The 12,247-nt window shown below is 39.7% G+C and overlaps 1 protein-coding gene across 1 annotated transcript in view; it reads left to right on the forward strand.

Annotated features, from left to right (window-relative positions):
- The window catches only part of lrp1bb (low density lipoprotein receptor-related protein 1Bb), a 236,311-nt gene that overhangs the window by 173,739 nt on the left and 50,325 nt on the right, over positions 1-12,247 (forward strand). Inside the window, exons 45-55 of the mRNA XM_026295401.1 lie at positions 1,943-2,068; positions 3,094-3,222; positions 3,394-3,513; positions 4,397-4,510; positions 4,678-4,827; positions 5,041-5,163; positions 8,552-8,671; positions 9,491-9,619; positions 10,070-10,192; positions 10,875-11,015; positions 11,233-11,420. Coding sequence (XP_026151186.1) covers positions 1,943-2,068; positions 3,094-3,222; positions 3,394-3,513; positions 4,397-4,510; positions 4,678-4,827; positions 5,041-5,163; positions 8,552-8,671; positions 9,491-9,619; positions 10,070-10,192; positions 10,875-11,015; positions 11,233-11,420 — 1,463 coding nt within the window. The remainder of the gene's footprint in view (positions 1-1,942; positions 2,069-3,093; positions 3,223-3,393; positions 3,514-4,396; positions 4,511-4,677; positions 4,828-5,040; positions 5,164-8,551; positions 8,672-9,490; positions 9,620-10,069; positions 10,193-10,874; positions 11,016-11,232; positions 11,421-12,247) is intronic.

The raw sequence follows: 12,247 nt of genomic DNA on the forward strand, positions 1-12,247 counted from the left end.
CAGCACAAGATCGATAGAGACTGGGGTCTATCACACCAGGTGCAGGCTGTGCAAAGATGCCCTGAGACAATCCAGCACATAACTGCAGGTTGTAAGATGCTAGCAGGCAGGGCATACATGGAACGCCATAACCAAGTGGCTGGTATAGCATACAGGAACATCTGTGCTGAGTATGGGCTGGAGGTCCCAAGGTCAAAATGGGACACACCTCCAAAGGTGGTGGAGAATGACCGAGCTAAGATCCTGTGGGACTTTCAGATATAGACCGACAAACAGGTGATGGCTAACCAACCGGACATAGTAGTGGTGGACAAACAACAGAGGAAAGCAGTAGTGGTAGATGTAGCAATCCCAAGTGACAGCAACATCACAAAGAAGGAACATGAGAAGCTTGAAAAATACCAGGGGCTGAAATAACAAGTAGAAAAGATGTGGAAGGTGAAGGCAACAGTGGTCCCCGTGGTAATCGGCACCCTCGGGGCTGTGACCCCCAAACTGGGAGAGTGGCTCCAACAGATCCCAGGAACAACATCAGAGATCTCAGTTCAGAAGAGCGCAGTGCTAGAAACAGCTAAGATACTGTGAAGAACCCTCAAACTCCCAGACCTCTGGTAGAGGACCTGAGATTGAGGTCCATGAGTGTGAGGTCTACACACATACCTACTGTAGGGATGAGAAGGGAAATTTACTCATTTTTAAAATAAGTGAAGTTTGAACAGTAAACTGAGTGTCAACTGAATAAATCTGTAAAACAATAAATAATATATAATATATTGTACACATAATAAATCTGTGATTGGCCACCACTGATGATTAATACCTTCCTCCTGGTATGCCATCTGGACTTTCCTAGATAAAATAAAATTATTTGAAAGTGGTTCCTATTTTGATGTACATTACAAAAATAAGGTAGATGATAAATGACGAACTTATTTAGAAAGACTAGAAACTAAAGTTCCAGAGGTAATTAATAAACAGTAGCTATGTTGTAGAGGGAGTCTCTTAAGTGTTATATAAAGTATAATTTCCAAGTAGGACAATGGGAAGTGGGCTTAATGTTCCAATGCTTGGACTCTGAGGTTGAGAGCCACACTTTTCCCTATTTTCCTCTTCATTAAAGCTAATCACTTCATGAGACAAAGGTATGCTGTAAGTCTACAGCAATTGGTGGATCTGATGAACTGTTTATCCTTTTTATTTTTAACCTATCGCTGCAAATTCCTTGTCATGAGTATTCTGACCATACATATTAATGTGACTGTTTTACCTGAGCTGCAGAACAGAGGAGCAATTTCTTCTCTCATGAATAAAAGACTCATGGCTGGAGGGCAGGTAATAACAGGGTTTCCAACAGACACGTATGTCTCTGAACACTTGCAATTGATTCTGTTCTGTTCTTGCTAAGCTTCTTTGATGTGCTATTTTTTTCTCAGAACAGGGTTTAGCACATACATTTGTTTTTATGTCAATGCTTGCAATTTAGTGCAATACTGTAATATATTTGCTACCTGTCAGTGACTTTACCTGCAGACATTTGACATTTAAATCAGCCTTATGCTTAATTAAAAAAAAAAAAAAAAATCTAACAAGAACCTACAGCAGTTACTGGATATGATGACTCCCTCTGCCAATTTTTTTTGCGTATTTCTTCTCCTGGTTACTGGAATAACCACTAATTTCATGCCATGCAATGTTATATCATTTTCATTTTCAGCAGAATGAATTTAAAATGTATTGATCTCTACTGTGATTTTACAGAGAAACCAAATTATTCCCATCAGGTTAAAAAATGTTATTGAAAAGGCAAAGGATGTATGTCCAGAAGAAAGGTGTAAGAATATTTAAATAATTCCAGGGATGTATTAAAAAAACTAAAAGAGACAGTGTGTCCTAGGAGACTGCTTCTGACCTTTTAATCAGTTCTTTTTTAATGTTATTGAAGGTGAGCTGTCCCCGTGCCGACACATGAATGGAGGCTGCGGTGACCTCTGTCTCTTGACCCCATATGGGAGAGTCAATTGCACTTGCCGTGGAGAGCGTGTGCTGTTAGACAACAACAGATGTGTGTGTAAGTCATGAAAAGCCTTAGAATTAATTATACTGACGTTACAGCTGCCAACTTTTACAATACTCTCAGCACCAGCTATTGATTTTAATTGTACTGAATTTACTTGTAATTATTTATATATATATATATATATATATATATATATTATTTATTTTGGAAAAAAGTCACTGTCTACATTTATTTGCACAGTGTAAACCGTGCTTGTGTCCACACAGAGGTTAAGATCTTATTTGTGCTGTGTATATGTACCTCTGATGTCTTGATTCTGTTTCCACATAACCACACATAAGTGTGAGTGACTGCTGTCTTTTCTTCTCTGTCTAAGCAGTGAATCTGTAGTGATTCCCTCAGTCACAGTGAGCCCTGCTCAGGAACAAAAAAATCCATAATGTTGCTACTTTAAGTTTAGGCAGGCAGCAGAAAACATGGTAGAGAGGACACACAAGTATAAAGCATTCCTAATTTGACACATTGCTGGTTGAATCAGAAGTTCAGAGTATAGATAGACCATAAACTTGGTGGAACTGTTTAAATGAAGGAGGTTTGGCCAGACTAAATATGACAAGTAACTCAGAGAAACTGGTTAGTAGAATAAATGTAATGGTAGAGACTTTCCGCCGCACCCTGATTCAGTTGTCACTAGAGGGCTAAGAAGTTTCTTATTTTTATATTAATTGTGGAGCTGCAAGTAGCATAACACAAAGAGGGACTTGTCAAAGAGGATTGTTAGGATTTTAATTTATGCGCAATGAATGAAATCACAAGCACAATGTGGACATTATTGTAGATCAAATGTGAATTAGCGACCAATAGAACATCTCAGGAAATGCACAGCCAGATTTTGTTCAAGTTATAATGTAGGGATTAATGGGGTTATTGAATGCAGTTAAGGAATCTACAAATGTTGACCCGAAACTGAGTTGTTAGACTCAAATGTGGAGTACTGTGCATTTAAATGCAGCTTCTGAGCTCACTTGCATGTGTGAATTTTGTTCAACTGTGTATCACTGTCTTGTTTTCTGCAGCAGAAAATTCCTCTTGCAATATCCACACTGAGTTTGAGTGTGGAAATGGAGAGTGTATAAACTACCAGCTAACCTGTGATGGAATAACCCACTGTAAAGATAAATCAGATGAGAAGATGCAATACTGTGGTAAGAACCACTTCACACCTCTACCTGTAGTTTATATAGAAATAGAAATAAATCTATTAGACAGATACTTTGTGTGTAAAAAATAACTGATAAAAGCACCTTTTGATTGCTGTCATTGACTTTACTAGTGCTGGTCATTTGTAATACATATATGCAATTCAATCTGTTCAGACAACAGGGCCTGTCGGAAAGGTTTCAGGTCCTGCTACAACCAACGATGTGTGGCCAACAGTCGTTTCTGTGACGGGATCGATGACTGTGGGGACAACTCTGATGAAGCTTTCTGCAGCAGTAAGTCACAGCCGTTTGATCTGCTGTTCAGTCTGTCCTGCCTCTGTGAGCAGGATTCAGCCACACTAATGGTTATATTAATATGGCACACTAAGTCACATGCTGTGCTAAGCCCTCACTGTCTAATGAGCCCCAAGATCATACAGAATGCAGAAATTCATGAAAGTTCCCAACCCCCACTCTAAAAGCTGCTCCTCAGAGCCTTTTGTCCTTTCAATGTTGCTAGAGGGATATTATTATAACCTTGATAGTGAAATAATCCAGTAAACAGAGCAGTTGTCTTTAGTTCCACGCTGCCCATGCTCGTGACAGTGGGTGAATATTCAAGTGTACAGACTTTTTTCAAGCTGATTGAGCCTATGAGGAAACAGTGATATTGTCATAATTAAGGTGGTAGAATCAGTGAAGCATTTTGAGGTTTCAGAAAAGAATTTATCTCACTATGATGTGCCGTATTTTCTTTTTAATGTGAAATCAACAAAAGCATTCTGTATTACCATTATGACATTTAATTATATTATTATGTAAGTAATATACTGATAGTAAAATGCAGAGAGGTGAAATGGCCATAGAGATGACCATAGAAATGCAGCAGTTGGTAAATGAACAACAGACACAAGAAGACCCTCATGCATATTAAACAATTGCTCTTGCACAGCGCTAAGAGGGTCATGACATTCAGACAATTTTTATTGCACCAGCAGTGCAACTGCACATATGCTGCAACTTATCTCAAACCTTTTTCTGTCTGGCAGTTTGTAAACTGCAGCTAAATTATACCACAACCAGAGAGAGGAAGTATTGTTGTGAGCTCTACCTGTAACTGTCTCCAAGTGCTCTTTCTCCTCTGTTATCTTTTTGAAATGCAAATTCTCTCCCGCAGATGTCACGTGTGGCTCATCAGAGTTATCATGCAAGGACGGGAGCTGTGTACCCAGCTCAGCTTGGTGTAACCAGGTCATTGACTGTGCCGATGCCTCAGATGAAAAAAACTGCAGTAAGTCCTTCACCCTTTGCTTTGCATTGCAGTTAAAATAAAAGTGTATGCACACAGCTTGTCAATAACTTACATCTGTCCTTGTCACTCACATCATATTGAATAGTGCCCCCTTCCTTACCTCCACCTCCACCGTCAGTTATTATGGTGCTATGTTTGGTATTCAGGCCACACCGAGTGCTCTCACTTTTACAAGCTGGGGGTGAAAGAAAAAGATTTCATCAGCTGCAACTCTACCTCACTGTGTATCCACCCTTCATGGATCTGTGATGGTGCAAATGACTGTGGAGACTATGCTGACGAGACCAACTGCCAGGGTGAGCACCCAACACACAAACACGCAACACCAATTTTGTCTGTATGTTCAGAGTCAAGTCAAGAAAACCAGCTTCAATTAGAAAAGACAGATCTCATTTCCAGAGATGATTATGATGGTTGAATAAGAGATTCAGCAAGAGCTTAGGAGAAGTTAATGACCTCAATCATTGCTAATGCCCGGAGGATGGACTTGGTTTTGTTGTGCTTCCCAGTTTCCCATGGGCAGAAGTGTGAGGAGGGCCACTTTGCTTGTCCCAGTGGGAATTGTATCTCCAGTGTGTGGCTGTGTGATGGCCAAAAAGACTGTGAAGACGGAGCAGATGAATTCCAATGTGGTAAGTCACCAAATCTTAGAGCTTCCGCACAGTACACTGAAATGTTTTTTGTGCTGTAACAGGATTGAATAGGGGGGTATGTGGTCGTTGTGCACAACATTGTTGGTGGTTGGAAGGGTATTTAGTCTCCACTAACAAGAAACAATTTTTTAATATGAATGTTTTTTTTTTTTGTTATTGTTGTTGTTGTTTTTTTTTTTTGTAATTTAAATAGTTCCAGGCATCCAACAAATGTTACACAGTATATAAAGGGGAGACAGAAAGACAGGAGATGATGTTTATCATGCCATAAGGCAATTTCTCTTTGCTTTGTTTTGTTTCCCCCTTATTGGGATTTCTCAAGTGGGTGTTGTTGCTTGTTTGAAAGTCTAATTCTGATCCTGAATTCAGAGCGAGGCTGTTGAGGATGTACGTTTTCCCCCTTTTCTCTTTGAATTATAATACACAGCACTTCCAATGTAACAATTAATTAATGAGCCATCAGTCACTGAAACGGTTGTTCCGAAAATGGAAATGTGGCTTCAATGGAAAGTGGTGATATTTGAAAGGATTACACATTACAATGCCACTCCTTTACTTCCCTCACCAGCGGCAGCAAGAGCATTCCTCCATTTGCTTTGATCCATGCTAATTTATGCAGAACCTCCCGTGACAAAGTCAAGATCTCAGATGAACAGGAGAACCATAATTAAGTCATGCTATGGATTAATATAATTTCCTCTCAAAACCAACAGCTCGCACCCATACTCTGCCTATTCACATCTTATTGCTTTTGGCATCAAAGTAAAATGGACTGGGTGGTTTAATGTAGGTGGTCAGAGTAGCTGCTATGCTTTACCACCATGACTACATCCCCTTTGCCTTTCGTTTCTAGCCATGCATCTAGCATGGATCTAGGGATGGCAATGCTGGTCAGTTGATCAGCCACTCTGGCCCAGACTTAGATGTCTCGAAAGAATCAGTGATGGCCATCCTGATCCCCTCCTTTTTCATCGAGTACTACAAGTATTTTATACTTACTCTGTTCATCCATCCATCCATTTTCTATACCTGCTTTTTCCTGAAAGCCAGAGTCACAGGGATCTGCTGGAGCCTATCCCAGCTCTCTCTCAGGTGAAAGGCAGGGGTACACCCTGGACAGGTCACCAGTCCGTCGCAGTACTCTGTTCAGTAAAATATCTAATGTATTTGTATAAAATATCGAACAACATTGATGATGCACTTCAGCACAACCAAAAGGTTGACATTTGTAATTTTATGTAAAACATCCTCATTTTCAATTGTCTAACACTTTCCTTCCCACCATCCTCAGCTCTACTGTATTACTGTGTGTTAAGTGTAAATGAGCAAATGTTTGCCATCTAACGTGCTAACTTAGGATGGTTATACAGTAGACTAGGAGTGTCCAATCCTGGTCCTTGAGGGCCACTGCCCTCTGTAGAGAGGGTATCTTCCAGCTTCTGAGTGACTGAACACACCTGATCCAGGTGATCAGCAGTGGGTAAGGCAGTGATAGTTGGAAAACAAGCAGGACAGTGGCCCTGGAAGATTATTGGTTGGCTACCAATGTTAACTTTATTTAATTCATGTACATAGAGAGAGCTTAGTGAACCAGAATCAAATTCCTTGTTTGTGTGCACAAACTTGGCCAATAAAGATGATTCTGATTCTGATACCCAGAGTTTACCGTGTTAACCATCCTAATTTAGCATCTTAGCATGCGAGGAACATGGGTTGGGCACCCTTGTATTAAACATTATACCTGTCTTTAGCAGCTAGTCTGCATGTTGACATTAACATTTAGCTCAAAGTCCTGCGTCGCCTCACAGAGCCACTACAGTGGAAGCAGACTTTAGTCCTGTTTATGTATGATTCAGTTTGCCCTTAATCCAGCTGGACCACCAACATCACATCAGGGATTAACTTCAAAAAGCGTAACACAAGAATGTGGCCATATAGCTCACGTCTTTGCCTTAGATTATTTGACTCAGATTTCTTGTCTGGTTTCCTGTTCCTGTATAATTAACCAACACCTTTGTTTTGCATTGCAGTTGCCACAGATACTGTAGGGGAAGGCCAACCTTGGCATTATCAGATTTATTTTCTAAATTGTTCATGAATGTTGTTAGAGAGTTGCATAACACATGGACATCATTTCCATTCTTTTATCTAAAACTGTCATTTGTGCCAGTGTGAAGTGATAACATCCCATGCTTCAAATGTGCTTATATCAGAACTGATATGAATTATGCCTCAATTCTTTGAGAACTTCTGAATAGCTTTTTCAGGACAAATAGACAATATTCCCCATTCCTCTGAGTTAATTATCATATAAAAAGCTCTAGCCACTGATAATGGGACTGCAAAGTGGTTTCAGGAAAATGCTGTAATATTTCAGAAATTTAAAATTCTACATCTGATTAGATGAAATAGTCGTTTGTCACTTCACAATGCTTAATAAGCTTTTCTACTATGTGAAACACTATTGAAAATGAGACATGAAAGACTTGCTTTGATACATATAATGTGCTGTAGACCTGCTATTTTGTTATACACTTGAGGCAGCTGTTGGCATTTGAAGTGCAGATTTAGTATCGCATACATCAAGTCTAGATAATCATGGTTTCCCGATTTAGCAGTTTAATGTTATCTTATCCTTATCTTACATCATTGTATCAGTGTACGCAAAGCTGGTGTGATGTACAAAGTCTGGCACGAAGGGAAGAAGTGCAGTCTGAGAGACCTACTCCATTCCTACCCCCCGCCCTCAGAAGGATCCATAATTCCTTGTGCTGTGATCTAACCTGGAGCTCACATTCTCCCTTCATTCTCTCAACATCTCATCAAAGCTCTGGCAGACTTTCGCAAGCCCGACATCTGAGCACAGAACAACTCTCCAGAGAAGCTCAGTGACACTAACTCAGTACAGATTATGAATATATCCAGTGATCAGCAGAGTGCTCTGCCAGTTGACATCCACCCATTTTCTATCATGCCTTGCACCGTAGTTTCTTTTTGAACAAAATAAGAGAAAATTAATTTTAGCAAAACCCATAGCAATTTATATATATTTAATTTTGTTGTTTTTTGTAGTTGGTTGATGTTTTTATTTGCCTGCATAGTAACTGGGAGAATTCATCAAAATGTTTTTATTTGTGAGATGAAAGAGAAAAAAAAATCTTTTTACAATCCTTAGTGTGGCAGCTATACACTTGTGTGTTGCTTGGCAGAAAAAACTACAGAGAAAACAAGCAAGCCAAGGGGCAACTTGGAGCCAGCCCACTTGTTGTGTTTTGATTAAAAACACTCTCCACCTTCTATGCTGTTGTTGCCTCCTCACTTTGCTTGATTTATGGTTTTGAAATTTCTTTCTTACTGCCCTCTGCAGACTCGTCATGCTTATGGAACCAGTTTGCCTGCTCAAAGAACAAGTGCATTGCCAAACAGTGGCTGTGTGATGGTGAGAACGACTGTGAGGATGGCCTTGATGAGAGCATGCAGATCTGTGGTTAGTGTCCTTTCAGATGTCATGAGCAATCTACTGTTGGTTTACAAGGTCCCATCCACTACTGTATATTGCATTTAACAGCTCCCTGTGTTTCTCTAGCAGAGCTGGAAATGGAAATAAAACTGTTAATGAGACAACAAATAACTGCAGACATTTCTGATGATTGGAGTGGAGACTGAGGCAAATAGATTTTTCTTCACTGAGGCCCAAGAGGCGCAGCTATTTCAATGGGCAACTGAGATGTGTGTGTAATGAATTCTACAATAAAACAAAATAGAGAGACGAGAATTCCTGTAAACATCAGTTGTTTAATTGGATTGTAGTGAAATGTCAAAGAAATATTAATATTCTGAAGTACAGTTCCAGTCAAAAACAAGATATGCATATTAGCCATAGGTGTCTAACTGTACTACTGTATTTACTTTTGTTTTTCAGTGCAGCCATTTTTTTCTTCTGTTTTGTTTTGCTTTAAAGTGAAGTCATAAGATACACAAGAATGCTGCTGGCTTACCCAATTGAAATAATTGTTACTGACAATACTATGGTCATTATGTTGATGTCTGCACAAGGGGAACAGCTGCACAGTGAAAATTAGTTTGGTGGGGTCATAAGTGGTAAACCGTAACTGAACCGAACAAGTGCTTTGATTTATTGAAAAAAAATGTTAAATGTTCGACAATAACAACATGTACAATCCTAACAAAACAAAATACATCTACTTCAGTTCAGTGTCTGTTATACTAATGTTTTTTTTCTGTGTTGCATTTGACCCTCTGTAATTTGTTGATAGCAGAGCATGTGGTCGTGTTTTCCTCTCAGGCTCAGTGACATGTGCTCCAGGGCTGTTCAGCTGCCCTGGATCCTATGCCTGTGTTCCACAACGCTGGCTCTGTGATGGTGAAAGGGACTGCCCGGATGGGAGTGATGAACTTTCCGCAGCTGGCTGTGGTAAACTCTCTCTATTGCCTTCTAGCTCATTGCAGTTATAAAAACCTTAATGTTATCCAGAATTAAGAAATCATTGTTTGCTTACACATCATTGTCTTTGTATAACTTAGGGTCACATTGCATAAAACAGTAGCTCATAGAACATGAAACCCACTAAACACCTACTGTAAATCTCTGCAAAGTATAATGGGAAGTTTTTGCATGATTGGAGCCTTCGTTAAGTGGTGTAATCTGGAGTGCCTCCTACGAGTTGGTGCTGCAGTTGTCCATTCATCTAAACCTTCATTGTTTTTACTTTGATTCAAGCCTACTGGACAATGGAAAAACAATTAGAAGACATGGGGTGCATAAGGCTTACCATAAGGCTTACTAGTGCTGATGTTATGCCATTTTTAGAAGATAAAGTTTATCCATTGATTAGCACTTGAACCCACTTTTTTTATGAATTAGCACCCAACAACACATGTGATGACAACTCCTTTCGCTGCCACAACAAAGCATGTATCCCCCAGCGTTTCGTCTGCGATCATGATGATGACTGTGGAGATGGATCTGATGAGTCAGTGGAATGTGGCAAGTATATTTTACTTGTTCTCTTGTTCTTTATATATACCAGTGGCACAGTATATGAAACATGCCTGGCATCTCTGCATGTTTGTACAGTACAGGGGGTTCTTCATGATGGAATATCAGCTATTGATAGGGATCAACCATCTAGAGCCAGGGAAAAAGTTATATATTTATAAGTTTGACTTTAGGCATTCTTCTGTCCAAAGTTATGTAACACAGTAATATTGTCTGGAATTATTTAATAATGAGCTATATAAAGATTGTTATTGGTAAATGTTAAATAAACTGTGAAGTTTCTATGTTTTGCAACTTAAATACCTTTCAGGTCAGTTCTGGTTTATTATAGATTCATCCATGTTTCTCAGAAATTTTTATTATGTAAGTTTCTTTATTATGAAAGTTGTAGACTTTAACATTTTTTGGTGATTCAACTAGAAGAAATCCACTGTGGTTTATATAATTATATCTGACATATTAGCCATTATACCATCATACCTCAAATCATGGCTTGATTTGATTTTCTCACACTATGAGGTAATCTTGTTGCAGCATGAACACTTAGAATGGATTTCTTGCCTTGTGAAGCCTTATTTTTTATTGTTTTCACTTAATTCTGCTAAAATTCCACCCTATACTGAAATCATGTCACTGCCAAGCCCAAGTGATGAAAATCTCCTTTCCTCAGTCTATCGCCCCTGTGGATCTGAGGAATTCCGCTGTAGGGATGGTCGCTGTCTTCTCAGCTCTCAGTGGGAGTGTGATGGCTATGCAGACTGTCCCGACCGCTCTGACGAACTGCCTCTGAACCTCAAATGTCTAGCTGCAGGTAAGACTTCTGTTTGACTCTCAGCTGGAATCTCTTCAGCAGTACCACCAGCAGCACCACTCACCCAGAAAATTGGCAGGAACATATGGCAGAAACAAATGATGCTACAATCAGGAGAGATTGGAATTAATTTGTCAAGATCGTTTCTAAGGTCTAAAATGTTCCCCAACTTTTCAGTGCCTTGTGCTAGTGACACTTCTGGCTTTGCCCTTTTCAGGAAGTTTGTGCAATGGCTCCTTCTTCATGTGCGCCAATGGACGTTGCATTTCTGAGGGGAATCTCTGTGATGGGAGAGATGACTGTGGAGATCAGTCAGATGAAAAGAACTGTAATGTGAACGAGTGCTTGAACCGCCGAGTCAGTGGATGCACACAGGACTGCCAAGATCTTCCTGTGGGATATAAGGTAAGTGACTAGTGGACTAGTCATGGTTCAGGTGCTTGAAAGTGCATTCCTCCTCAGAATCTCTTGCTGACTACAGTTAGTCCATCAAGCTTAAAGGTTACACCAAGCTACAATAAAAGTGCAGATGGAAAGATAACAATTGGAAAAATCCCAATTTATAGAAATAACCTGTAATCTGTAAACCACTGCTGCTAAAGCAAACACCTTTTCAAATGTAAGTTCATAGAGCCCACTGCACACTGTTCATTTCCAAATATAAGTAACAGCTATAATGTGTCCTACTTCAGACAGTGTGACTGTCATTGTACTATTCAAATTTAGTGAGTGTTATTCGAGCGAAACATGTTAATTAAGAAGCTTTACATTTCTAAGCACTAGCACCGTTTCCGATTCAGTAGCAGGTAAAATGTGGAGCTAGTATTAGCAATATGTGATATGAATGACTAATGACAAATAATGAATCAAGCTTGAGTTTACACATCATTAAACAGATAAAGATGGGTGGGAGCATACATACATTTAGTCTCTTGCTTTTTGAATAACCTTGAACACTGTAATGAAAGTTTATGCCAACAACAGCCTGAGCTCACTCACTGTGCTGGGTGTTTGTGCCGTGCCTGGCAACTGTGGCATATGATGTTAAGTTTGAACCCAGGTCAAGGCTGCGTGTTCTGTTGGCCATCCCCATTGTCAGACTGGTAGTTTATGCTTTCATCCCTGGATTTTCCTCTGCTACTCTTCCATAAGATGGTGTTCACTGCACTGCACTGTCGACAAGCATGGGAAGGCACAGAAAACCCCTCTTCCCTGTCATGGTAGCAGCAGAG

Source organism: Mastacembelus armatus, chromosome 21 (genome assembly GCF_900324485.2).
Source record: "Mastacembelus armatus chromosome 21, fMasArm1.2, whole genome shotgun sequence".
Lineage (NCBI taxonomy): Eukaryota > Metazoa > Chordata > Actinopteri > Synbranchiformes > Mastacembelidae > Mastacembelus > Mastacembelus armatus.